Source organism: Argentina silus (genome assembly GCF_951799395.1).
Source record: "Argentina silus genome assembly, chromosome: 14".
NCBI classification, from domain to species: domain Eukaryota; kingdom Metazoa; phylum Chordata; class Actinopteri; order Argentiniformes; family Argentinidae; genus Argentina; species Argentina silus.
In genome coordinates this window covers 14516054-14539538 of record NC_139668.1, presented here as the reverse complement: position 1 = coordinate 14539538, position 23485 = coordinate 14516054, and the positions used below count along the sequence as shown (strand labels likewise).

The window sequence follows — 23485 nt, the reverse complement described above, 5'->3', positions numbered from 1 at the left end:
CTGGGTTTTATGTATTATCCTGCGATGTTAGAGAATCAAAGTGTTTTCATTGCTGTTGGTGAAGTAAAGTAGGCTACCCACAGATAGAGAGAGGGAGAAGCGTGCTGTCCTGCAGCGTTACAGGTATGTTTAAAGGAACATCTCAATGTTACCATAACATGTTATAGATCCTGTTTTGTGTATTTGTACGAGTCTATACGAGTCGATTGCAATGCCCTGTGTTACACGTAAAGGCTACTTTGAATTCAAAGTTTCTGCATATCGTTGCATTTGAAGGTTATGAGACACAACGCATTCAATGCTGATATTATATTGCGATTTGCTATGAAACTGCCTAGCTTCTTGATTGCAGCAGTAATGATCAATACTTGATACATAACCTAATTAAGGAGGCAGGGCAAAGTATTGACTGATTTATCATAAATGGGCCTCTGCAGCAACCAACTGATGGTTTGGCCAGGATCAAACTTATGATACGGTTTCTCACTCAAGCTTCTCACAATGTTGATTCAATTGTTGACACCCTACCTACCTTCCATTTGGTAAATTTCCCCAATGATCCACCATCAGGGATACGAATATTTTATATTTTCTTGATGATAAACAGTTTGGGTGTTCAGTCTAGGATCTTTAATTATTTATAGCAAGTGATCATTTTGTGCCCTAATTCTAGATATTCAAAATGTAATGGTATTACGGTCCATCAGTGATGCCTCAGGACATACTCTAGCCTGGTCTTTCTTATGATGACCATGACCTCATTTTGGTCCAATGTTTCACTCACTTCAAGGTCAAAGGTGACTCGATGTCCAGCCAAGCGCATAGAGGCAGAGAATAGCTAATAGGCCTGTAGTGTATGTTTGGAGTAAAACGGTGTTAGGGGTAGATTGAAAATCATTCCACAATGGTAAGACACTGTATTGTGTGCAGATCAGTGTATTTTAGCTGGTCTGTCCTATCTCCAACATCTGCCTGTATTTATAGAAAGATTCGTGCCCTTAACCTGTAAAGGTGTCTGTGATGGTTTCGACAAAGAATGATTTATAAAGCTACAGTTTGGCATTCAGCGTGTGAGATGAAACAAAGTTAATCTCACTCTGGTAGATTTTAAGAAGATTATTGAATCATATGATTCTCACCCCAGAAGAATAGTATAAATGGCCTGGGTTTAACCCCCCAGATAGGCCTACTACTTCACATAGTAGTATTGGCATAATATAGCAATAATGTGCATTGAATTTGGGTAGAAGAGAGAGTTCTCAGCCTCAGACAGATATTGGGGGAGGGTTGTCTTGAGTGTAAGTTAATGGTCACAACAAGGTTCCTCCCGGGTTTCATTTCCTCTTCCTGCTACTACCTCATCATCAGTCGCGAGGAGCACTCACGACGACGGGGAGGTTGCCATAGCAACCCCAGGCCTTTTCCACTGCGTCTAGCTTTATTGACCGCATTCCAGAAAGCTCAGAATGAGAGCATGAAACTTTTCCTGAGCCAGATGGATCTGTAAGATACACAGGGGAGTGTCTCTGTCAAACCCATTGAGAGGTTGTTGATGAAAACAGTCCTGCCTCTTTCTCCACCCTGGTGTGTGTGTGTGTGTGTGTGTGTGTGTGTGTGTGTGTGTGCGCGCGTGCGTGTACGGCGCGCACGTACGTGTCTGCGGCTGTGTGTCTGCATGTTTGTGTGGAGCTCAGCTGTTGGGTGGGGGCTGCTCATTGACCCCCGGGACACACAAACCTAAAATAATTAGGTTGTTGTCTTGCGAAACAAAGTTCTTCGCGGCTGCTGCATTTTTGACATGCAACAAACTCTGATATAGAATCATAGATCTATCCTTGGGTGGTGTTCCCATTTAATAATGATCTCAATAAATGATGTGATGGAAACAGTGGTGTGGAGATCTAGAGTGGGGGTTGCTAAGTTACGATGGTGAGCTGTGCGTGTTGCGGTAAACAATGTATGACAACCTACCCCAATACCTGTGACCCTATACACCTGCTGATACCCTCCCCTGACCCATCACCTTGTGCACCGCTGCCTCTAGTGGCAATACACGTGACAGCCCAACAAACAATAAGACTGAGAGACAATTGGCTCCTACAGACCTATAGCAGCAAGACAGCAGCCATTTCACTCTTCACCACCTCCAACTCCCATTGCCTCTCACTTGAAAAAAATAATTTGGGGGCTTTACACACACACACACACACACACACACACACACACACACACACACAACACAACAGAGTCGACCCAAATATCTGCTGGCTCAGATGTGATCCTTTCACATTGTTACTATTGTATGGAAAAATGTGTAACCAGGCTAGCCTTGTACAGCTCAGCTTCACTTGGCTTGGTTCGGCTCTGAAGTGTAATTAGGTTATTTGTAATTAGGTTTCACTGCCTTTGGCCTACTTGTATGTGTTTGTGTTTGTATATATTTGTTGAACATGTCGTGTCTCTCTAGCTTCACATGCTGTGAAATTTCTCTTCTTTTTTTTTTAAAAAGAATGTGTGGTATCCTTCTCTTACACCAACCCACGGATGCTAATCCAAGTTTCATAAACAGCGTGCAGAAATGTTGTGTAGGCTGCCCTACTTTTCCTGGAATACCATGTAGGCCATCACCCATCAGACGTCAAAGCCAGATCTGTCTCAGTTACGGTCTCCTGACATCAGAGACACAGAGCTCCCTTCAAGTTGTGAATATATCTTCTGCCTACATCAGTAGCAGATCTGCTTTATTTCTTTTACTAGTTGGGTACGAGTGATAGATAAGCAGTTGAAGGATTATCCTTGCATGCATTTTTTAACCTATTCAATTTAATTCAATATTACTTTATTAGGGGCAATTAGAGGGGCATAGCCAGTGCAGGCAACAATAATTTGCATACATCCAACAATTCACAATACAGCAATACTCCACATCATCATGGCTATATGAAGCAAACACCATCAACACAGTTTAGACCACGTTTTAGACCACTTCTAGACAGAGTTTGAATGATGGCTGCAGTATGTGGGAAGGGTCATTCACGATTGCATGTGCTTTTTTAGTAGTTTGTAGTCCATGTAATTGGGACAAGCTTATTTGTGTGACACCTAAAAGAGACTGTATTTGGCCTCATCCACAGAGAGAAACATACATACTTCCTAATAAAGAATCATCTTATGCTTCACATTGCTGTGGAATGTTGCACAAGTACCCTTCTACTCGGTGTCAGTGTCTGGTCAAGCAGGCAAAGTCTGTTGCCTTTTCAACCATATTCCTTTCTGGCGGGAGGGGGGGCATTTTTATGGCAAGCTGTTGTCCCCTTTGCAAGGCATCTCAGGTTTGAAGAAGCAATGGACTTTAACTGCATGACCAGACAAGACCAGAGTGCCCCTGTCTGCAACACTCTCCAGCAGTGTGAGTGAGGCACAAGATGTTCTTTGTTGAAAAGAAACCATTTTTATACGTCAAGGTCAAGCGTTATGAATGAATACAGTATAGCTCTTGAAAAAAGAAACCAAGTTGACTCCAGTTGCAGAAACTTGCGTTAAACATTGCGATGGTGCGACAGGTTATTTTGACAACATACGTACTGTGTTTCAATGATGATATATACTCTTCCACTGTACTTAAAGGATAATTCATCACTTCAGACTAGGGTTGCAATATTTCCAGTACATTTTTTTTATTTTTCTGATTACATTCGTAACATTGGTAATTTACATAGAATTTTGGAATGATCAGTGCATTGTCTGAAATCTAAATCTGAATGATCACAAATAGTTAGGGAGATAAAATATCACGTTTCCTGAAAAAGAAGCAAATCCAGCTGCTGTTTGGTTTCCAGCTAGGAGAGAGTGGTTCGTGTTCACAAAGGAATAACAAATTGTGGAAGCGGTAGAATTCCCCTTTTAATGTCTTAATTCAGGAGTATGTCAGTGGCAAATAATATACATTAATATTTAACAATGTTTTTAGTTTTTTGACTCCTTTCTTTGGACTATCCAAAGATTATCCTAAAGAGTTTCATGTATTAACCTTATTAATCTTAACTAAGTTCTGTCCCCCTATGTGACTCAAGACATGGCTTTGGGTTACAGCTTCTACCTTCTTTCTGCAGATAAATATTTTTTTGTTGTCGTAATGGTATAGAGGATATCCTCTGGCAAGGTTACGGCAGCCATTGAGAGAGATGAGATGAGCTGAGATGAGATGTGTGTGGAGTCTGGTTTGGCCTGTGTGTCTGGCTGGTCACATTGTGCTGAGTCAGGGGGCTGTGTGGAACTCAGTCAGCAGCACCACTGTGGCGTTGGGCCAATGGGCTGCTGGGGAAGAACTGCTACAGTAGAGGCTGAGCTAATGTACTTGCTACTCCTTACTACTCCAAACATCTCCATGGTGATTAGAGGGCCTGAATGAAGCTACGCGGTATCGATGGGTGAGGCTTTTTTAGTGCTGAGGTGTAGAACCAACAGGTGAGAGAGAGAGAAAGAAGAGTCATTTGTTTTTCAACGCGTTGTCACAAGTTTTATTGCTATGAAGATGCCTTCGATAGGGAAAGCGCCGTCTCCCGACAGATGACATCACTCCTAGACCTTCGACCGACCGTAGATGTGTAAGTGTTGGGTTGGAACAAAAGCCTGCACACCTCATAACTCTCCAGGATCAGGGCTGGTCACTGGTGACTACCACACTTATAGCCTAGTACCTAGATGTGAGCTCACTTTCAGTACAAGTCTGGGCTAGTTGTAGGAAGATGGGAGAGCTGTGGGAAAGTGTGGTTTGGTTTCGCCCTGTCAGATAATTTCCTCTGCTAGTTTACAGTATACAGAGCTATAGTGATGATGGACCTGCATTCCTCGTACACAGTCCTCTGTTGAATGATCCTCATAGGGGCTGTCACAACATTCACATGGTTGGGTTAGTTTGTGGTTCTCAGGAGCAAGCCAAACACACACACACACACACACACACACACACACACACACACACACACACAAAAGGTATTTACTTGTTTACTCAAGTGTTTTATTTTTAATAAAATAATAATGAAGAGAGTCCATGCTTCAGCTAAGAAGGGGTTAATGTCTGCTAAGGTTGACTCTCCTCTTCTCTTCTGCTCCCTCCCTCCCTCCCTCCCTCCCTCTCGTCAGTCGGCTGTTGCAGTAAGGCAGAATCATGGAGGCTGGCTGTGGCGTTGCCGCGGTGATCGGGAATGCTGCCTCAGGACCCCAGGGAGAACCAGGAAGTGGTGACGTCCTTGAGGGGTGAGTTTACTCTCTTGCAGCTCAGATGTCAGCTGATCAGGTCTCTACCGATGTCTCACCCACAAACGTGCGTAGAGAGGGTCGTGTGTGAGTGTGAGTGTGAGTGTGAGTGTGAGTGTGAGTGTGAGTGTGAGTGTGAGTGTGAGTGTGAGTGTGAGTGTGAGTGAGAGATTTTGTGTGGGTTCAGCCTACATACTGTAGCGCCCCTTTGTCACCATAGGAAGAGGAAAGGTAGAGAGAGAGGGAGGGAGAGAGAAAGAGAGAGAGGGAATAGGGGAGGTATAGTCCTCATCAGATGTTGTTTACCGTATCAATATTTACTCTCTCTCTCTAGTATTGTGTGCTGTAGAACAACTAGGTTGGCACTCTAATTTAGATCTACAGATGAAGAAGATAGATCACGTTGTTTGTGTGCCAATGTTGTTGTTGGTATCATCAGATCTAAGTGGAGGGCTACACTAGGAGGCTGAATGAATCCCTGCCTCACATTGCCTTTGTGCCTGAGACTGGAGGGACCAATCTGAGTCCACCTCTCTTCCTCATTGTCCCTGATAAAAGTTCAGCTGAATGGAGCTTTTTCATCCTCCTCCCCCAGCACACTGACTCACATTTCAGCTGCAGGTTTTTGTGATGCTCTCCCTTATGGGTGGAATGCATTCGTGACTGACTCAAAGGGGACGGCTTTGCTTTCCTGAACACACACAAAAGGTGCCAGAGCATTGTTTTGATCCCACCAAATGTGAGATCCTGCTTTTGCTAGTCTGAGTATGGTCTAGTTCCAGACCTGGGTTTGTAAACTATTACCTCCTAGATAAGAAGGTAAGAGGAATTAGACACTGTACCACAGCAGTTGTGTTTTCTGGGCCACACTGGTGCAATGTCATGATTCAAGCCCCAGAAACCTGATGTTAATACATCTGCCTTTGTCACTTGCTCCCTCTGGTGGTTCTCATGGAAAAATGTTTAAACAAAATGTGACATGGATTCTGATTGGGTGTCTTCTTTCTCTCCCTTTCTCTGTTCTTCCCTTCCTCATCTATTGCAGGGCTGTGCCACTCTGTACACCCCCAAGTGAAGATGTGGCCCTAGCTGAGCCCCACATTGTTCTGAGCACTGCTCCACCAGAGAGACACCATCAGGAGACCACCACAGCCATGGTACAGTATTCTAAACCCACCAATGTAACGGTGTGGGAAAGGACAATGTGAAAAGAAAATATCTAAGCCAGCACAGTATGGTTCGGTTCAGCCCTGTAGTGGGTAAAGCCCCACAACCGTCATATGTCTGTTACACTGTAACCTTAGAATAGTTACTGTCTATTAGCACACAGTATACTACAGCTATACAATTTCTGTTAGTGTAGAATGCTTGTGAGTATTGATTCTGTGTCTGGATATTGATTGACAGTTGAGGTGTGTGGGCTAATGTGCATGTTTACTGGCAGGTGAGAAGTGGTGATGTCACTGAGCTTCCTGCCGAGCCCCCCCTGCGCTCCTGCATCAGCACAGCCAGCATGAAGGTCAAGAACGTGAAGAAGTAGGTGCTCCCCACGGTCACGTACTATTATGGGCTGTAAAACGGGGCTCTAAACCAGGGCAGTAAAACAGAGTAAAATGATGGGTGGCTCGGCAAAGCGAGACTGGTCAGCTTGCTTGCCCTCTCCCTCCTCTCTCGGCTTGCTTGCCCTATCCCTCGATCTCTTTCCCTCTCCTGCCCCCCCCCCCCCCTCCTCTCTTTCCCTCTCTCTCTCTCCCCCCCTCTCTTTTCTATCTCCCTCGTCTCTTCCTGTATCACCCAGTGGAATACTAATGAGTTGCTGCTCTTGTATTTTGTAGGCTGACATTCCCCAGAGGTCACTTTCCCAGGCTGGCTGAGTGTGCCCACTTCCACTATGAAAACGTTGACTTTGGCACTGTCCAGGTGAGGAACACTCCAGAACACTCCTGGAACACTCCAGAACACTCCAGAACACTCACACATTCATATATTCTATGGAGAAACAGGAGTCATTTGTTCCTCATAGTAGAGCTACTATGTTTGGTGATTGTGGCCTTGTCTATAGTTCACGTGGTGAAGCTCAGTGGACATTATGGTGAATTGTTCCACAAATACCTCATTTCCGTAATGGACTGCTGGAGCCACTGCATCAGCAGTCTGTCCTAATCATTTCTGATCATCCTGTGTCCAAGCAAAACTCCACTCCCCTGCCCACAACCATACACACAACACGCATGCGCGCGCGCACGCACGCACACACACACAGACACACACACACAGAGACACACACACACACACACACACACACACACACACACACAGACACACACACAGCATCCGTATACTGTAGTGATGCCTACAGCACATTGAAAATGCTGTTTTTAATTATTTTCTCTCTAGCTGTGTTGGAGTAATCTCTCTCTTTCTCGAAATGATTGAATTGAACACAGTGTTATGGAATCCCTATACGTTGGCACATAACAATTGCAGTTTTGGATTTTCATCCAGCCAGTAGTTTATATCCAATGTTTAATCCACTAAAGTAGCGTTCATCCTGCGCTCATCGGCTCAGTATAAACCTGTGATCTGCAGTATTAGTTGGATAAGGCAGATGATATCAACCTGGGGATGAGAGAGTGGTTTCCTGGTTGTACCTAATGAAAAATGAAAGTGCTCTTCCACTAGGAGTGAACTGTGGCAGCTTTCAGCTTCCAGCAAGGGGGCAAGAGAGAACACTTAGGGGCAGGGGACTTGCATTTAACACCAGAGCCAGAGAATATGAATAGTTATGTTTAACACCAGAGGGAAGGGAAAGTTGAACTCTTCGGGTGTATTTTTTTAGGCTTTACTCTTGGTGCTTCTTACACTAGGGTAGGTTGGCTTGTACCAGAGGGACATCATAACGATGTATACAGTTCTGTATATTCAGAGCCCTTTCAGTCAGTGTAGGTTCCACAAGGTCAAGAGTTGCAGTGAGAGTCAGAGTTTGTTTGCTGCAAAGATAATGAGAAGCAGCCAAATGGAAGTGGTTACTCAGTCATTTGTGAAAGTGGCTGTTTACTGCCTGGTTAACTTCTGTGCAATTCTTTGTGCTTGCCAGCAGAGAGCAGCAGCCATCTATCTCTCCACGCACTGCTAGCCGTGTGTGGGTGTGTGTGTATGTATGCGTGTGTGTGTGTGTGTTTGTGTCTGTGTCTGTGTCTGTGGGTGTGAGTACTGAAAATGTATGCACTCACTGTACAGTATGTCGATATGGAAAAAATGGCATATATTATAATTGGGTGTCGTGAACTGACGGTAGTGCTAGCATAGGTTATTGCAGCTGACCTACTATTCTCTATTGTAGCCATGATTGCTACATCAGTGTCTAGGGGCGTAGCTCCAGCAGTCCCTGTGACCTTGAGAAGTGCTACAGTGGAAGCTGAGCTGAGCTTAGTTGATCTGGGAGAGAAATGTCACTCTGGGGAGAACAGAGCCATGCTTCACTCTGACACATACAGTACATAATGTACCCACACACACACACATCCACCCCTAGTGATATCATGACTGTTGTCTAGGTGTAAATATAAAGTGTGTATGGTTTACCTAATGCTGTTTTGATGTTGTAATTTACATGCATTGACTTCACACTGAGGGGTGACCAGATAGATGAGAGGGAGTGTCTTTGTCCCTGTGGTGGCTCTCATGACTCATACTCAACACACACACACACACATGCACACACACACACGCCCGATATGACTCATGTGCTGGTCCTACTACTCACACAGCGGATCAGAAGGGACAGGGCAGATCATGTCTCACGCACACCCTCATTGCAGAATGGCAACATGAGGATGACTCTATCTCTCTGACACAGACACACACACACACACACACTGCGCTGATTCCATTCTACAGCAGGGCCATCTGAAATGGAGACGAGTTGTCTGTGTCCAACAGCGTAGCCTAGCTCTGTGTGTGTGTGTGTGTGTGTGTGTGTGTGTGTGTGTGTGTGTGTGTGTGTGTGTGTGTGTGTGTGTGAGTGTGTGTGTGTGTGTGTGCTGGTTTATCCCATATACTGTAGTGTAGCCTCTGTATGTATTTCAGGCTTACGTTTGAGTGTGTGTGTCTGCTTTTGTGGCAATTCAGCCTTATATACTGTAGAGCTCCTTTGTCACCACAGGAGGAAGAAAGGTAGAGTGAGGGAGGGAGGAAGAGATGGAGGGAGGGAGGGAGTGAGTGACGGAGAGAAAGAGGGAGGGAGCGAGACATGGAGAGAGAAGCAGCGGGAAGGTTCCCCTGTTTATATTTTCTGATCTTACAACGTGATAGAACAGTGAAGGGATGATGTGGAATCCACCTTGCGGTGAACGATACATCACCGGGGAGCATTTTTATGTGGAGCACAGAAGAAAACAAGCTGCATATTTTTGACTCTTCTGAATTAAGTGGCAGCAACTTCCCCACGCTCTCCTCTGTCCTGAATCCACAGCAACCAGCAGTGGTAAGGGTTCTGCTTTGTGAGTTCTCTGGAAATTCAGGACTGACTGCAGTTGTACATTGGGAGACCCAGCTTTAAGGAGATTTAGGGAGCAGTAGAGTACAGCATGTGCTGCCAAAATCCATCTGCAGTGTGCTATTGTGTGTGTTTTGGTCCCAGATGTGTGTATGAATAGTTAATGGCTTCTGGCATGTTTCTATTTGGGGAGCTGTTTGTTACTCTGTGTGAGCTAGTGTCTTTGAGTAGTCAGGATGGATGAAACTGTTTTCTTAAAAGCAGTTGTGGTGAGCAAGAGCATTGCTGTGCCAACCGATACAGGCTGGACAGTTTACAGTTAGGCATGCAAGTTAGACTCACTCGAAAATCTAACCTTTAATTCTAGATCCAGACAGCCTCTCCCCATGTTTACTAGTCTTTATTGAATCATGTTAATTATTGTCTTATCATGCTTTACCACAAACCGTCCATCTGCATGGTCTCCATTAATGCTATTGTTTAATCAAGTTTGTCTTCGTTATCGTCTTTTGATTATTCTTCATCATTGTCCTTTGATTATTATTCCACATTTCACATTATTAACATAGTCAATATTGTTTGGGTATCTTATCCGGCGTTCTGTTCCTGACACATCTTGGGTTCATTACTTGAAGCATCCTGTGTTTGCTCATTAACTCTATGTAGGTCTGTGAAGGAGCTCTGGTTTGCAGTAGTGTAATTAAGCAGTTGGTTAGCTGCAATAACTAGGTCACTTAGTGTTGTGTAACTGTTTATCTAGATTAGCTGTTATAAATAACCAAAACTCCCTCTACTGCACCTCTGAGACCTTTGAAGTCTCCTCCTATGCTTTCACACATATATCAATTATATATTAATTTCCTCCCAATACTGCTCCGAGGCTTTGATCATCTTTTCATATAGGACCTCGTATTGGGGAAGGGATGGAGGGAATTAAGTTTCTGTTGAAATAACAACTTACTTGTCTCAGCAGTTTATTTATTATATATTTCACACAGCAGTATATTTCACACTTTTAAGCATGCATGGAAATAACCATAGTCTTCCCAAGAGGCTTATCTTACATGAAGTCTGAAACTATCAAAATCGATTGACCTTCTACAACCAATGTTGAAAATAGATTGCCCTGTCTGTTTTTTTTAAGAGAATGTGTATAAATATTTATTGTCAGATAAATATACTACGCATCTATTCAGAGATGATGATGTTATTCAGTTGGATTGACCGTTCATTATTGCTAGAGTTTAGTGCATGGGAAGTTGTACATCATGTTTTGCTTGAACAGTATGTCAGATAGTGTACAGAGAGAGATTGCTGTATTATACTCATACATTATTTAGAGTATGATCTGTCTCCCTCCCTCTCTCTCTCTCAGTCATTATCTCCCCATATCTACTGTACCTCCTCTCTCTCTTCTTTTAGCTGGCCTTTGCAGAGGAGCAGAGTGAGGTGCAGAAGAGTGGTCTGGATTCTAAGGAGCTGCTCTTCCTGGTTCAGATCTGCTGCCAGGTACAGTACAATGGAACTACAGTATAGGGTATTGTTTATCTCTGTTCCACAGGGAACTGTAACAAGTTTGTATGCTGTAGCGTAGCTATTGTATATCTCGTACACACCTCTAGCAAGCCTACTGTATCATATTTGCTAGCTGTTCCATCAGACAAGAGGAAATTAGCAGTGTTGTTCCTACTATAGGATATGTGTGTGTCTTTTGGATTCTGTCACTGTGTTCTCACTGGTGTCTCGGTTCAGGCTCATTCTTGTCTCTTTCCTTCTCTCAGGGCCGGAGCTGGCTATTGAAGCGCTCGTATGAAGATTTCCGTGTGCTAGACAAGCATCTCCACTTGTGTATCTATGACAGACGTTTCTCCCAGCTCTCCGAGCTGCCTCGCTTTGACTCTGTGAGGGACACAGTAGAGGTACCAGTCATCCAGCTACAGTGACTCTCTCAACTCTAGGAATGATACTGTCTGCTATGATGGAGTCATAGTTGTCCTTTCTCAATGCAATGAACCATCTCCTGCAATAAACCTGCAATAACCCATCTCTCTCTGTCTTCAGACAGTGACCAGCATGTTGGCAGCCTACCTGTCCCATCTTACAGCTATTGCTGACAACAAGATCAACTGTGGCCCGGTGCTCACGTGGATGGAGGTACTCCTCACATTTCATTACATCAACTCTAGAATCTTCTATTCTTCTAATTGTTCTAGAACCAAAACATTATGAAAATGATTGTGACTATTTTTTTCTCATTGCTGTGACATTTATTCAGCTCTACCTAGAACCAAAAAGGGTTCTTCGGCTTGTCCCTTGTAACATAACCCTTTGACCCTCTGGACAACTTCTGTATTTACTGTTACTGTAACTCCATCCACTCAACCAAGCCTCTGAGCTGTTCTGTTTACAGAGTATTTGGCATGCTCGGTTGATCTGTTTTCTCTGTCTCAGATTGATAACAAGGGGAACCACCTGCTGGTGGCTGAAGAGGCGTCTATCAACGTCCCTGCCATCGCTGCTGCCCACGTCACCAAGCGCTACACAGCGCAGGCCACCGACGAGCTCACCTTTGAGGTGACCCTTTAGGGCATCCTGTGATTGGACAGGACTGATGGGGGAGGGAATAAGGGAATAGAGTCTAGGCGGATAATTTCACAATTATGTGAAATTATCCGTCTTGTGTATGCATTCTTGTGTATGCATTCGCATACACAAGACGCTACTTTTGGATGAATTTCTCTTTGAAGGAAAAGTCTTCCAAAAAATAAATCTATGTTCATAAGAGCACTATGGGAGCAATATTGTTCTAGCTATTTCCTAGTAGTCTTTGTTCTGTGGCATCTTTCTATGTTTTTGATTGTGTGGTGCCCCTGTTCTAGGTTGGGGACATAGTGTCAGTTATTGACATGCCTCCTAAGGAGGAAGCTGGCTGGTGGAGAGGGAAACATGGCTTTCAGGTAAAACCCCTTAAGCCGGGCTGTGACCCACATACAGCATCCCACATCTATTTACTTCAGTATTTGCATTTGTTGGGCTGAAATTGGTACTTAACGCTGGAAAAAACAACTATGTTATTTTCCAATATTTGTCTCACAGTTTTATCTGATTCACACATATGTACTTTGGGTGCCTCCTGGGCACTTGGTTTGACAAAGACTTGAGAAAACATACATAGGAGCTTGTTAAAAAGCTAAGATTTAAGGTGGGCTTTTACAGGAACAGATCGTGCCTTTCCTTGAACAGCAGAAAGCGGATTGTGCAATCAACCTTCAGGCCAGTGCTTAATTATGGTGATATCAAATACCAAAATGCAGCAGCACTACTCTTAAACCTTTGGATGCCATAGTGCCCTTTGCTTTATCACAGGTGATACTTTTAATACTCATCATTACATACTTTATGAAAAGGTTGGCTGGACCTCATTAAAGTCCTGTAGATCTCTTCATTACTCCTTTTTTGTGTGTAAACTATAAACTCCCGGCTTAACAAACCTCATTATTGAAATTCAAGGATATAAATTACCTAACTCGTTCTCAGAGTTGGTTAACTCTTGAGGTTCATCGGGTCTCCACCAAATAACATTTAGTTATGGTGCACCTCACTGCTGGAATATTCTGTAAAAAAAAATGTCAGTTTGAAGAGCCTTACTTACTACTCTCTCTCTCTCTCCCTTCTCCATTTCCATTTCTCTCTCCCCTCTCCCTTTCCCTGCAGGTTGGTTTCTTCCCCTGTGATTGTGTGGAGTTGATAAGTGACAGGATTCCCCCTTGTGTTCCCAGCTCTTTACCAAAGCCAGGTACTGTTCCCTGTTATAGAGCAACATCCGTGAAGAACTGTACACTCTGCCTTTCTGTCTATTATTAATGTATCACTGACTTGTAGTGACTCTAAAGCATGGAAGGTAAAGTGGCTTTTTAAGTGTGTGTGTGTGTTTGTGGGGCGGGGGGGGGGTGTATGTGTTTGTGTGTGTGTGCGTTAGGGTTAGCTTGAGTGCTTGTGTGTGAAGTTACTCTCATGTGTGTGTGAGTGTGTGTGAGTTAACTGTTGTATGAGTTAACGTGTGTGTGTGTGTGTGTGTGTGTGTGTGTGTGTGTGTGTGTGTGTTCAACAGTGTGTAAGAAGCACGGGAAGCTAGTGACGTTCCTGAGGAGCTTCATGAAGTCGCGTCCGCCCCCTCAGAAGCTAAGGCAGCGTGGGATACTCAGGGAGAGGGTGTTTGGCTGTGACTTGGGAGAACACCTCCTCAACTCAGGCCATGACGGTGAGTCTCACCAACTGATCTACAGTATATACCCTGGATAGGGTGTAGACTGGGTGTATAGATCTGTCAACTTCCCGTCTGCCAGTGTTAACTTCCTTGACCCCCAGCATCTCAATTGAGAGATGAGATTCTAGATTCCGAGAATAACTTTTTAGTAATCTTGAACAATGACCAAGTAATATGTGCTGATAGCACTAACATTTAAAATCATCACATTTGTGATTTAGAGAGTGTCATAGGTTGCTAGTAATCGGCTAGCTGACACTAAAGTATCTGTTGATTTTAATGGAAAACTGTGGCTAAATCGCTTGCTGTTTTGCTGGTTTAAATGTAAGGAATTACAGGCAAAACCTCTTGTCATATAATCTTGAGTTTTTGTAACTTCACCCATTGAACACTTCTGAACTTCACTGAACAATTTATCAATAACCAGTTCCTAGTTTAAATCCTGTAGATGCTGTTCTCTGTGCCGATGCTCTCTCCTCCTCCAGTGCCCCAGGTTATAAAGAGCTGCACTGAGTTCATCGAGGAGGTTGGGGTGGTGGATGGGATGTACCGGCTCTCTGGGATCTCCTCCAACATTCAGAAACTACGGTAACCCCCCCCCCCCCCCCCCCCCCCATGCTGCAGTGGATTTTTCGGATCAAGTCTTTATTATTATTTAATGACAGACAAGACAGAATGCTTGTATAGCAGATCTTGAAATCTTGAAAGACATGTACTGTAGGCTACAATCCCCCACAATGTTGGTAAGGGTATGGTCCCCAATATCACTACAATTTGTGAAATAAATTGTCTGGCCCCCAAGAGGAGATTGTAGTTGTTAAATAGTGGCATTTGGGGATGGTGGTTAAGAATAATCTTACAATGAGACCCCATTGAATGCCATATTGAAAGCATTTGAGTATGATCTAATTCATGAGTAATACAGTAGAATTCAAAATGTAGAATGAAGAATTCAATAGAATGAATAAAGAGTATGTGATCATTTCATTACACTCACTGACTAATATTGCGCTCATCATACACGATGCTCTGATGCTGAATTATTTGACGCGAGTGCCGCTTTTGTTCTCCCCCCCAGACATGAGTTTGACTCGGAGCAGATCCCTGACCTGGGTCGAGATGTGTTCAAACAGGACATCCACTCTGTTGGCTCCCTATGCAAGCTCTACTTCAGAGAGCTGCCCAACCCCCTGCTCACATACCAGCTCTACGAGAGATTCTCAGTAAGGAGCCGGGTGCTGGGCTTGGGGCTGGGGTGGGGTTGGGAGGGGGCTGAATGTGAACCGAGGGGTGGAGGATTTACAGTATAACACTGTGGCCAATGTGAAGAATGATCCAGCAATTATGAGAGACACCAAGACCTCAAGAGTTTGTGTTTCCTACAGTACTCATAATGTGGCAGATTAATGTCATGTTAGTGGAATGAAATAATCACTAACAACCAGGATAAATCAAAAACAGAAATGTACTCGGGGTTTGTTGAAGAAGAGGGGGAAAAGGACTGATGGACAAAAGCCTCACCCTGGCCTAGATAGCAGCCTCTAAACCTCTTGTGTTCTCTCTCCGTAGGAAGCTGTGTCCGCTGCTACAGATGAAGAGAGATTGGTCAAGATACACAATGTCATCCAGCAGCTTCCTCCTCCGCACTACAGGTCAGTGTGAGAGCTCACAGTGCTCCCTAGTGGACAGCACTGGAATCACTCATCTTCAGATGTTTCTGCTGCCGCTGCTGCTGCTGCTGCTGCTGCTGCTGCTGCTGTTATGCCGCATCAATGGATCTGAAACTGTGTCATCAACATTCACTCACTGCTGCTAGAGAGCCATCTGCTGGTTAAGCAGAGGATTTAGCAGTATAAGACCCATAATTAGCAACAAGGGCATAGAAGAAAAATAAGTAGACAGATGCATGTTTAGGTCATAGGGGATCCCATTTCTGTGGTTAACCATATACCTTCACTCTATTGAAACACCAAGATACTTTTTAAGTCCTACCCGGGTTATTTATCAACTTGCACTTCCACATCCCTTTAACACAGTAGGCTATAACTTCCCTTTAACACAGTAGGCTATTTCCTCTTGATCCTCAGGACTTTGGAGTTTCTTATGAGACATCTGTCCCGACTGGCAACCTTCAGCCCCATCACCAACATGCACACCAAAAACCTGGCTATTGTCTGGGCGCCCAACCTACTCAGGTAATTCTGAACCACCAACACTGTTACTATACTTAAATGTACAACGATATGCTAGGCTACCATACCATAGTCATTTTCTGAAGCAAAATAGGTCATATCCCAGTAGTTCTCTGTAGTGAACTAGGGCATGTTAAACTATTTTCCAGGTCTAGGCAGATTGAGTCAGCCTGTTTTAGCGGCACTGCAGCCTTCATGGAGGTACGCATCCAGTCAGTGGTGGTGGAGTTCATCCTTAACAACACTGAGGCACTCTTCAGCCCCAAACTCAACGCCATCGTCCGGGAGAGCACAGGTGGGGCTTCACCCATCGTACTGGGAAGAACTGCGTCCCAATTCACCACACTGTTCCCTGAGGTGTACACTTGTGCAGTCCCACACATCTGGCCAGCTAAGTCAAGCGCAGCATCATTTTGAAGAAAAACAAATACTATGTTGACCCAGCTCTGATATTGAATGGTAATGTTTTGAGGCAGTTTGAAGAGCCATTCATGAGCCACTTAGTGAATTTAAACATTTTGTGTATTTATTACTTTTATTTATTTATTAATTAAATGTACGTAGTAAATTATTTAATTTGATTTAGTTAATTTATTTCTCTCTCTCTGCTCCAAAGGTAACAACACCATATCCAGGCCTAAGTCTCTGCTGGTCAGCTCTCCCTCCACTAAGCTGCTGTCTCTGGAGGAGGCCCAGGCTCGTACCCAGGCCCAACTGGGCTCCCCTGCCACAACCCCCTGCCTGACCCACAGCCAGTACATTGAGGTGGGGGAGGGACCCGGGGCCCTGATGGGCAAGTTTCACACTGTCATTGAGCTCCCCACTGAGAGGTAGGTACATGGGGTAGACTCTGTCGGGCAACAGTACTCAAATGCTGGGCCAAGTTGAATGATTTAGTGATAAAACAGTGGAGCTAGTACATCAGGCTCAGGCACAATATTTTTTCCATTGATTAAATCTTTGCACATGGAACATACGACTCATTGTGGTTCCCTTTCGTCGACTCGCCTTCATGTAGCCTTTTAGGCTGGGCTGAGGCGGGTCAGCCATGCAAAGCGCTCCCGGCCTGTTCCAGGCTTGATTGAGTAGGGTTTCAGCAAATAGGGTACGCAGGGGTGCATATCCCATAGTGAGATGTCTCCCTCATTTCCTTCAGAGAACCGGGGTTACAAACCATAACCGTAACAACTCCTATTTCAGCTCTAATGACTATATCATGCAGTCTGTGTCTGTATCCCCATATTTCCCTGAAGTGTACACTACTCTACTTTAAAACCAGAGTTGATGTAAAGAGTCCGTATTTACACCAATCCTATTATTTTAAGTCCATGTGGGGTAGGACACACTTAAGGGAAAATAATGGAGAATTGGGATACAGGAAAAGGTGGCATTCCATTGTTATGTGCAGTAAGCGTGCCCCTGGTAAGGTGAAGAAGTCTCCGGTAGGAAACTGGCGCTCCTTCTTCCACCTGGGCAAGTCCTCCTCCGTGGCTAAACGCAAGCTGAAGCGCCATCCCAGCGAGCCCAACGAGATCAAGAGCATCGCACTGCCAGGTCAGACCACCTTTTTTGTGCCCGCAAGGGTTCTACAATATATGGATATGCGGACGACACTCAATTGTACATAGCTCTCTCATTGAGTGACTATGCGCCTATAGACTCACTGCGTCTGTGCATTGACCAAATCAGTGACTGGATGTGCCAAAATGTCCTCCAACTAAACAAAGACAAAACTGAGATAATTGTCTTTGGTGCTAAAGAAGAAAGGCTGAAAGTTGGTGCTCATCTTAATTCCCTTTCTTTGAAGTCTAAAAACCAAGTCAGAAATCTGGGTGTTATTATTGACTCAGATCAAAATTTTAACACCCACATAAAGTCTATAACAAAATTGGCATATTATCATCTTAAAAATATAGCAAGAATATATATAGAATTATATGTCCAAACAAGACCTAGAAAAACCTAATTCACGCTTTCATTTCCAGTAGGTTAGAATACTGTAATAGTCTTTTCTCAGGCCTTCCCAAAAAAGCACTTAGGCAGTTACAGCTCATGCAGAATGCTGCTGCTAGAGTTCTAACAAGGACTCAGAAAGCTGAACATATTACACCAGTTCTCAGGTCTCTGCAGTGGCTACCAGTATGTCATAGAATTGACTTCAAAATACAATTACAACTACAATTACTCTATAAATCACTTAATGGTTTAGGGCCAAAATACATCGCTGACTTGCTTCCACACTTTGAACCCTCTAGACTTCTTAGGTCATCAGGCACCGGTCTACTAACTGTTCCAAGGATTAAAACAAAACATGGTCAAGCAGCATTCAGTTATTATGCTACACATAGCTGGAATAAACTTCCAGAAGATCTTAGATCAGCCCCAACTCTGGCTACTTTCAAAATGGGCTAAAAACCTTTATGTTCGCCTTTGCCGTAAATTGCTAAATTGCTGCTAATAATTGCACTCTGACCCTAAAAGTGACTTTTATGCTTTTTTTTTGTATGCTCCTTCCTTGTTATAAAATGTCAATATTCAACTTCAGCGTTCTCTCACATGCTCAGGTGGAAGGGGAGATAGTGGAACACTGCGCTCTACCAAAAGTGAAGAATCTCTCACCTCTTTGCACAATGCGGAAGGTACAGTGATACGCTGGTTGTTGTGTGTGTGTGTGTGTGTGTGTGTGTGTGTGTGTGTGTGTGTGTGTGTGTGTGTGTGTGTGTGTGTTTCATCTCGGTGATGAGAGCAGATAGAATTATGTTTTTTTATTTCTATGTTTATGTCTGCATCGGAATGTTAATACAATCTCTGTGGGTTTCAGGGGAGCTGCAGAGTTACTGTCCCCCTAGACCACGCTCCACAAGTGATGCCCTATCCACCGCATTCAGGGATGACCTGCGGGAAGCCAGAGTTAAAGGTGATCGCCATCATAACCAGACCAAGAAAGGCGTTAACTATAACGGAGCTGACCCCATCCATATCCCAGCTGGTGTTTCACCAACATATCAGGAGGACGATCTTGACCTCTGCCTCCCTGCCCCTGGCATGGCCTCCCTGGACTTTGACCCCATGTCCTTCCAGTGCAGCCCACTCTCGTCGAAGCCAGCCCCACGTCGCAAGGAAAGCACTAAGTGGAGGAAGGGCGCAAGGGGTTCTAGCGAATCAGAGCACATCTCCTCCCCCTATAAAATCATGACCAACTCCCAGTCCCCTGATCTCAGCCCAGTCCATAGGAAAGGAGGAGAGAAAGGGGCCCAGGCCGTCTCCCCCAAACTCGGACGGAGGTCGCATCCTGTGTTTGAAGTGTCTGCCTCTGTGCCACTCTGTGTCTCTGACACCCGAGGGGCTGTGCCCCCCTCTCCTCCACCTGTCCCCTCCTCCTCTCCCCCTCTGGATCAGTGTGAGGCTCCAGTGAGTGAGGGGAGTGGACCCAGAGCACCATGCCAGTCCCACAACCCACCCAGCCCAGGGAGCCAGGCCTCGGCTCTCACAGACAGCCAGACCGCACACAACCACCCAGAACCAGGTTAGTAGCACATTATGCTCACAACATATATATATATATATATATAATGGATATAAAAAACTAATTATTGATGGTTTATTTTATATACTACTTATAAACCCTTTATAAATTTAACCTTACTGTAAAGTCTTACCAATAATAATAGTTATAAGTAATAATAGTAATAATAAGTAGTAATGATTACTTATCGAAGCATTTGTGTCTTTTCTCATCATGTCCTCTCATAGCCTTGTTTGTCTTGTCATACTGTAGCGTTGTTTGTCTTATGCCTCCCCAGGAGCAGATAAACTTGTGAGTTCAGTGTCTGTTCTCCCTCCTCACCCTCCACTGACGAGTGCTGCGCGCAGGCTAGCCCTGGCTCTGGCTGAGTCGGCCCAGAAGGCCTCACTCAGCTCCCAGAGGAGGATTCCCCAGACCCAGATACCCACCTACCTTCTCCAGAGACATGACTCTGCACAGGACCAGGACAGACCCCCTCGTCCCTCTGTTCTCCAGCTTCAAACCTGCTCACAGGATTTCACTGCCCCCAAGGGCTCCAGCCCCAGGTCTCCAGCCCCCTTGTTACCCTCTGCTAGCACCCCTGTTGAGGGCTATTGTGCCCATCTCCCTTCCCATGGCCTGCCTGCTTACCTGAGCCCAGAGGGACAGCAGGCCTCTGAGGGACAGATGGTCATGAGTAGCCTTACTTCCCCTGTCAGTCCAGTGGGGTATAGAGACCCATTGCATGGCAGCACAGAGGTGAGGGACCAGAGGGAGGGGACAGAGAGGCCTCTGGGAGCTGTAAGGCCCGTCAACCCACAACCTGTAGTGCCCTCCTATCATACTAGAGGGCTCTCCTCTCTCATTCAACCAATTAGCTCCATTCAGAGCAAGTTAACTGCCTCTGTCCACCCTAACACTGACTCTGTCAATGCCTTTAACTTCCGCACCGTTCTCGCTGAGGCGTCCATGCCAGCTTCAGTGGAGGAGGTCCTCCCAATGCGTCCTCCCTTGCAGTCCCCAGCTCAACCATACAGCCCTGAGGAAGAGAGAGCTCTGGGGGTGGCTGAAGATGTCTACAAACACCATAGGGTCAATCCAGCAGGGCAGGTGTCTGTACCTCACTATCCTCGGCCTGATGGTCTGCCCCCACACCTCGTTGGGCCCAAGAGCATGTACAAAACCACATCTGAGAGCTGCTATAGCACTTTAGGCCTCCATAACCACCCCTCATCCCCTGTTTACAGAGGTCACCCAAGGGAGGAGCACTGTCCCAGCAGCCACCACAGACCCCGGGGCCATTGGCAGAGGCCAGAGGATAGAGCCCTGGGGTACCCCGCCATCCGCAGGGCACGCTCCTTCCACGCACCACAACTGAGTCGTGTGCAACTTGCAGAAACTGAAGTCCTTCCATTAGACACCATGTTCTATGTCCAACGCCCATCTTGCTCTGAGCAGCCATACCAGTGGCTAGTTCAGTCAGACCTCCACCCGATGCATCCATACTTTGAGAATGGCCGTGTTCAGTATCGCTACAGTCCTTATTCAGACGCAGAGCCTCTAGATGACCCTTACTACTATGTGGACCCATACAGGACGAGCCGCATCAGACACAGTCAGTCCTATACCATGCGCTCTACCAGGGACAGTGGACAGCCTGGCTACTACCACCACTCCTCACACCACATCCCACCTGCAAACAGTGAGCACTTCGTAGAGAGCAGGGATCCAGCCCTTTACGATGCCTGGGACCCAGAGGGTTATGACAGACCAGTCTATCAGCCAATCAGACAGGAGAGCAGAGCCAGGCAGAGGTCTCAGGGACCTGTTATGTCAGCCTATGAGAGCCAGGATCCTCCCCTCCCACAGAGTGACACCAGGGGCAGAGATATTATGCATACCAGAAGCAAGTCGGACCCAGGTAATGCCTGCCTCCTCTCCATCGACAGGGTAGACAGTCAACGTGATGTGGCAGCCGTGGCCCAGGACTCCCCTGGGCACCAGCCATCAGATCCGGATGTCATCATGCACCAGAGAGGTGATTGGCCTGGTGAGGAGCCAATCAGGAGAGAGAGTGTCTCAAGGAGGAGCCAGTTCAAGCAGCAGGGCACCTCCCAAACACATCGAACCCAACCACAGGTACGCAACAGCCCCTCCCTTCAAGAGCAGAGTTTCCCTAATGTTAAGAATGTGGATCAGGGTGAGAGAGGCCATAACCAAGGGCGAGACCAGGACAGGGTGATGATGGGCAATGCTGTAAACAGCTACTCTGCCCGTTTAAAACCCAGCGCCTCACGGAGACCGGGGCGAGCCCAGAGCATCAAGGAACACCGTCACTACCAACACCACCACACCAAACCACATATGGAACAGGACCAACCCGGATCCTTTGCCACCCAGCCGCACAGAAGGACTCAGAGCACCAAAGCTGTGCCCACACATCATTATGACAACCTGACAGGGTATTACCCAGCTCCCAAGCCTAAAGCATCCAGGTCTGCTAAAACAGCCGTGGCTAGCCCTTTCCCTGGCCATGGCTGCATGTCTCCGCACAGCCATAGACTGCTGTCCAAAGCCCTGGGCCATGGACACAGGGCCTTTTTGAGGCCAGAGGCTGGGGTCTACGAGTGACTATTAACCTAGTTACGCTACAGATCCGAACCACACTGAGCTGTACTGGGCTGCCCTGGTTACTTATCTAATCTATCATAGTGGCTGAAACAGCTGGAAAGGACAATGTGAAAGGAAAAATATACAAGCCAGCACAGGTTTGGGTCAGTCCTATGGTGTGTAAATGCCCCTTATATGAGTGACATCTGATCCCAGATCTGTGCCCAAGGAGACCAACTGTGTATACTCCAACAGACTGTAGATTATGCTTTCATGCAGTAAATGGAAATGCAAACAAACTTAAACCTTCATACTGTTATTACGATTGAGAAGTGACACTTGAGAATGAATGGGTGAATATATCTTATGCAGATGTTCTTGCACAAAGATAGGACTGTAACTGGTTTGAGGTTTTGATAGCATGTTTGGGAAATGGTTTATGAAGGTTTTGTGTGTTGTTTTTTATTCCGTGTCCAAAGAACATTAACTTAAAAGGTAGGACATGTAATGATTGTTGTTAATTATCATTTCAAGATACTTGTAAGATAACAACATTGTCAAACATACATAAATGCCCTTTTAAATGTACCATAAAGTTATTAATCTCATGAGCAATAATATTCTGCAAGAGTAGGCTATGTTTGATTTGTATTATTACCAATATCTGATATTTTCATAGTTTATTTAGTTGTTTTAACCCTAACTGAGGAAACGTGCACTTTCTAAGGCTTTACAGTATCTAAAAATGTGTCTTATTTTGACCTGCATAGAGCTTCTTGATTGTGTATTTTTTGTTATTGCACTGTTGCTTGATTCACAGAAGGTTTTAGGCACTACAATTAGCGCATTTGCTGTTTAGTCAAAAACATGGAAGACACTGAAAACATTCACGCACACAGCTCCCCCATTCACAATGCATAGACATTCAAAAATAATGATCAAGGAGGACTATGACCACTCTTGTCTGTTTGGGTCAAAACTAATGTTATATGACAAGAAGATGTGAGCTCCAAATGTGTATTGTTTGCTCTCCAAATGTGAGAAAAGTGAACCTAGCCCTCTAAATACGAGGAGATATTGCAGAGACATTTTAATGTTGTGTTATTTTTCATGAGAGAATCTAAACAAAATAATAAAATAATATTCTATAACAT

At 45.1% G+C, this 23485-nt stretch overlaps 1 protein-coding gene across 2 annotated transcripts; it reads left to right on the top strand.

The window, feature by feature from the left end:
* arhgap32a (Rho GTPase activating protein 32a) lies at positions 1-23485 on the top strand. Of its 2 annotated transcripts, none has more exons than XM_083685308.1 (22): positions 1-123; positions 5146-5259; positions 6305-6416; positions 6704-6795; positions 7095-7179; positions 11180-11266; positions 11539-11676; positions 11819-11911; positions 12209-12331; positions 12637-12714; positions 13472-13553; positions 13869-14018; positions 14510-14612; positions 15103-15247; positions 15594-15676; positions 16112-16219; positions 16366-16511; positions 16833-17046; positions 17625-17770; positions 18781-18855; positions 19038-19742; positions 20020-23485. In XM_083685308.1, exons 2-22 carry the CDS (start codon positions 5171-5173, stop codon positions 22350-22352), a joined length of 5187 nt encoding a protein of 1728 aa, XP_083541434.1. In that variant the 5' UTR covers positions 1-123; positions 5146-5170; the 3' UTR covers positions 22353-23485. The 2 variants fall into 2 exon arrangements, with proteins under 2 accessions (XP_083541434.1, XP_083541433.1); XM_083685307.1 differs by lacking the exon at positions 1-123 and adding an exon at positions 4345-4607.

Excerpts from the sequence above, each read along its gene's own strand:
- arhgap32a (XM_083685308.1), top strand. The coding sequence starts at position 5,171 with ATGGAGGCTGGCTGTGGCGTTGCCGCGGTGATCGGGAATGCTGCCTCA. Across the intron at positions 7,180-11,179 it reads TTGACTTTGGCACTGTCCAG|CTGGCCTTTGCAGAGGAGCA; the intron begins GTGAGGAACACT and ends CTCTTCTTTTAG. Across the intron at positions 15,248-15,593 it reads AGCTCTACGAGAGATTCTCA|GAAGCTGTGTCCGCTGCTAC; the intron begins GTAAGGAGCCGG and ends CTCTCTCCGTAG.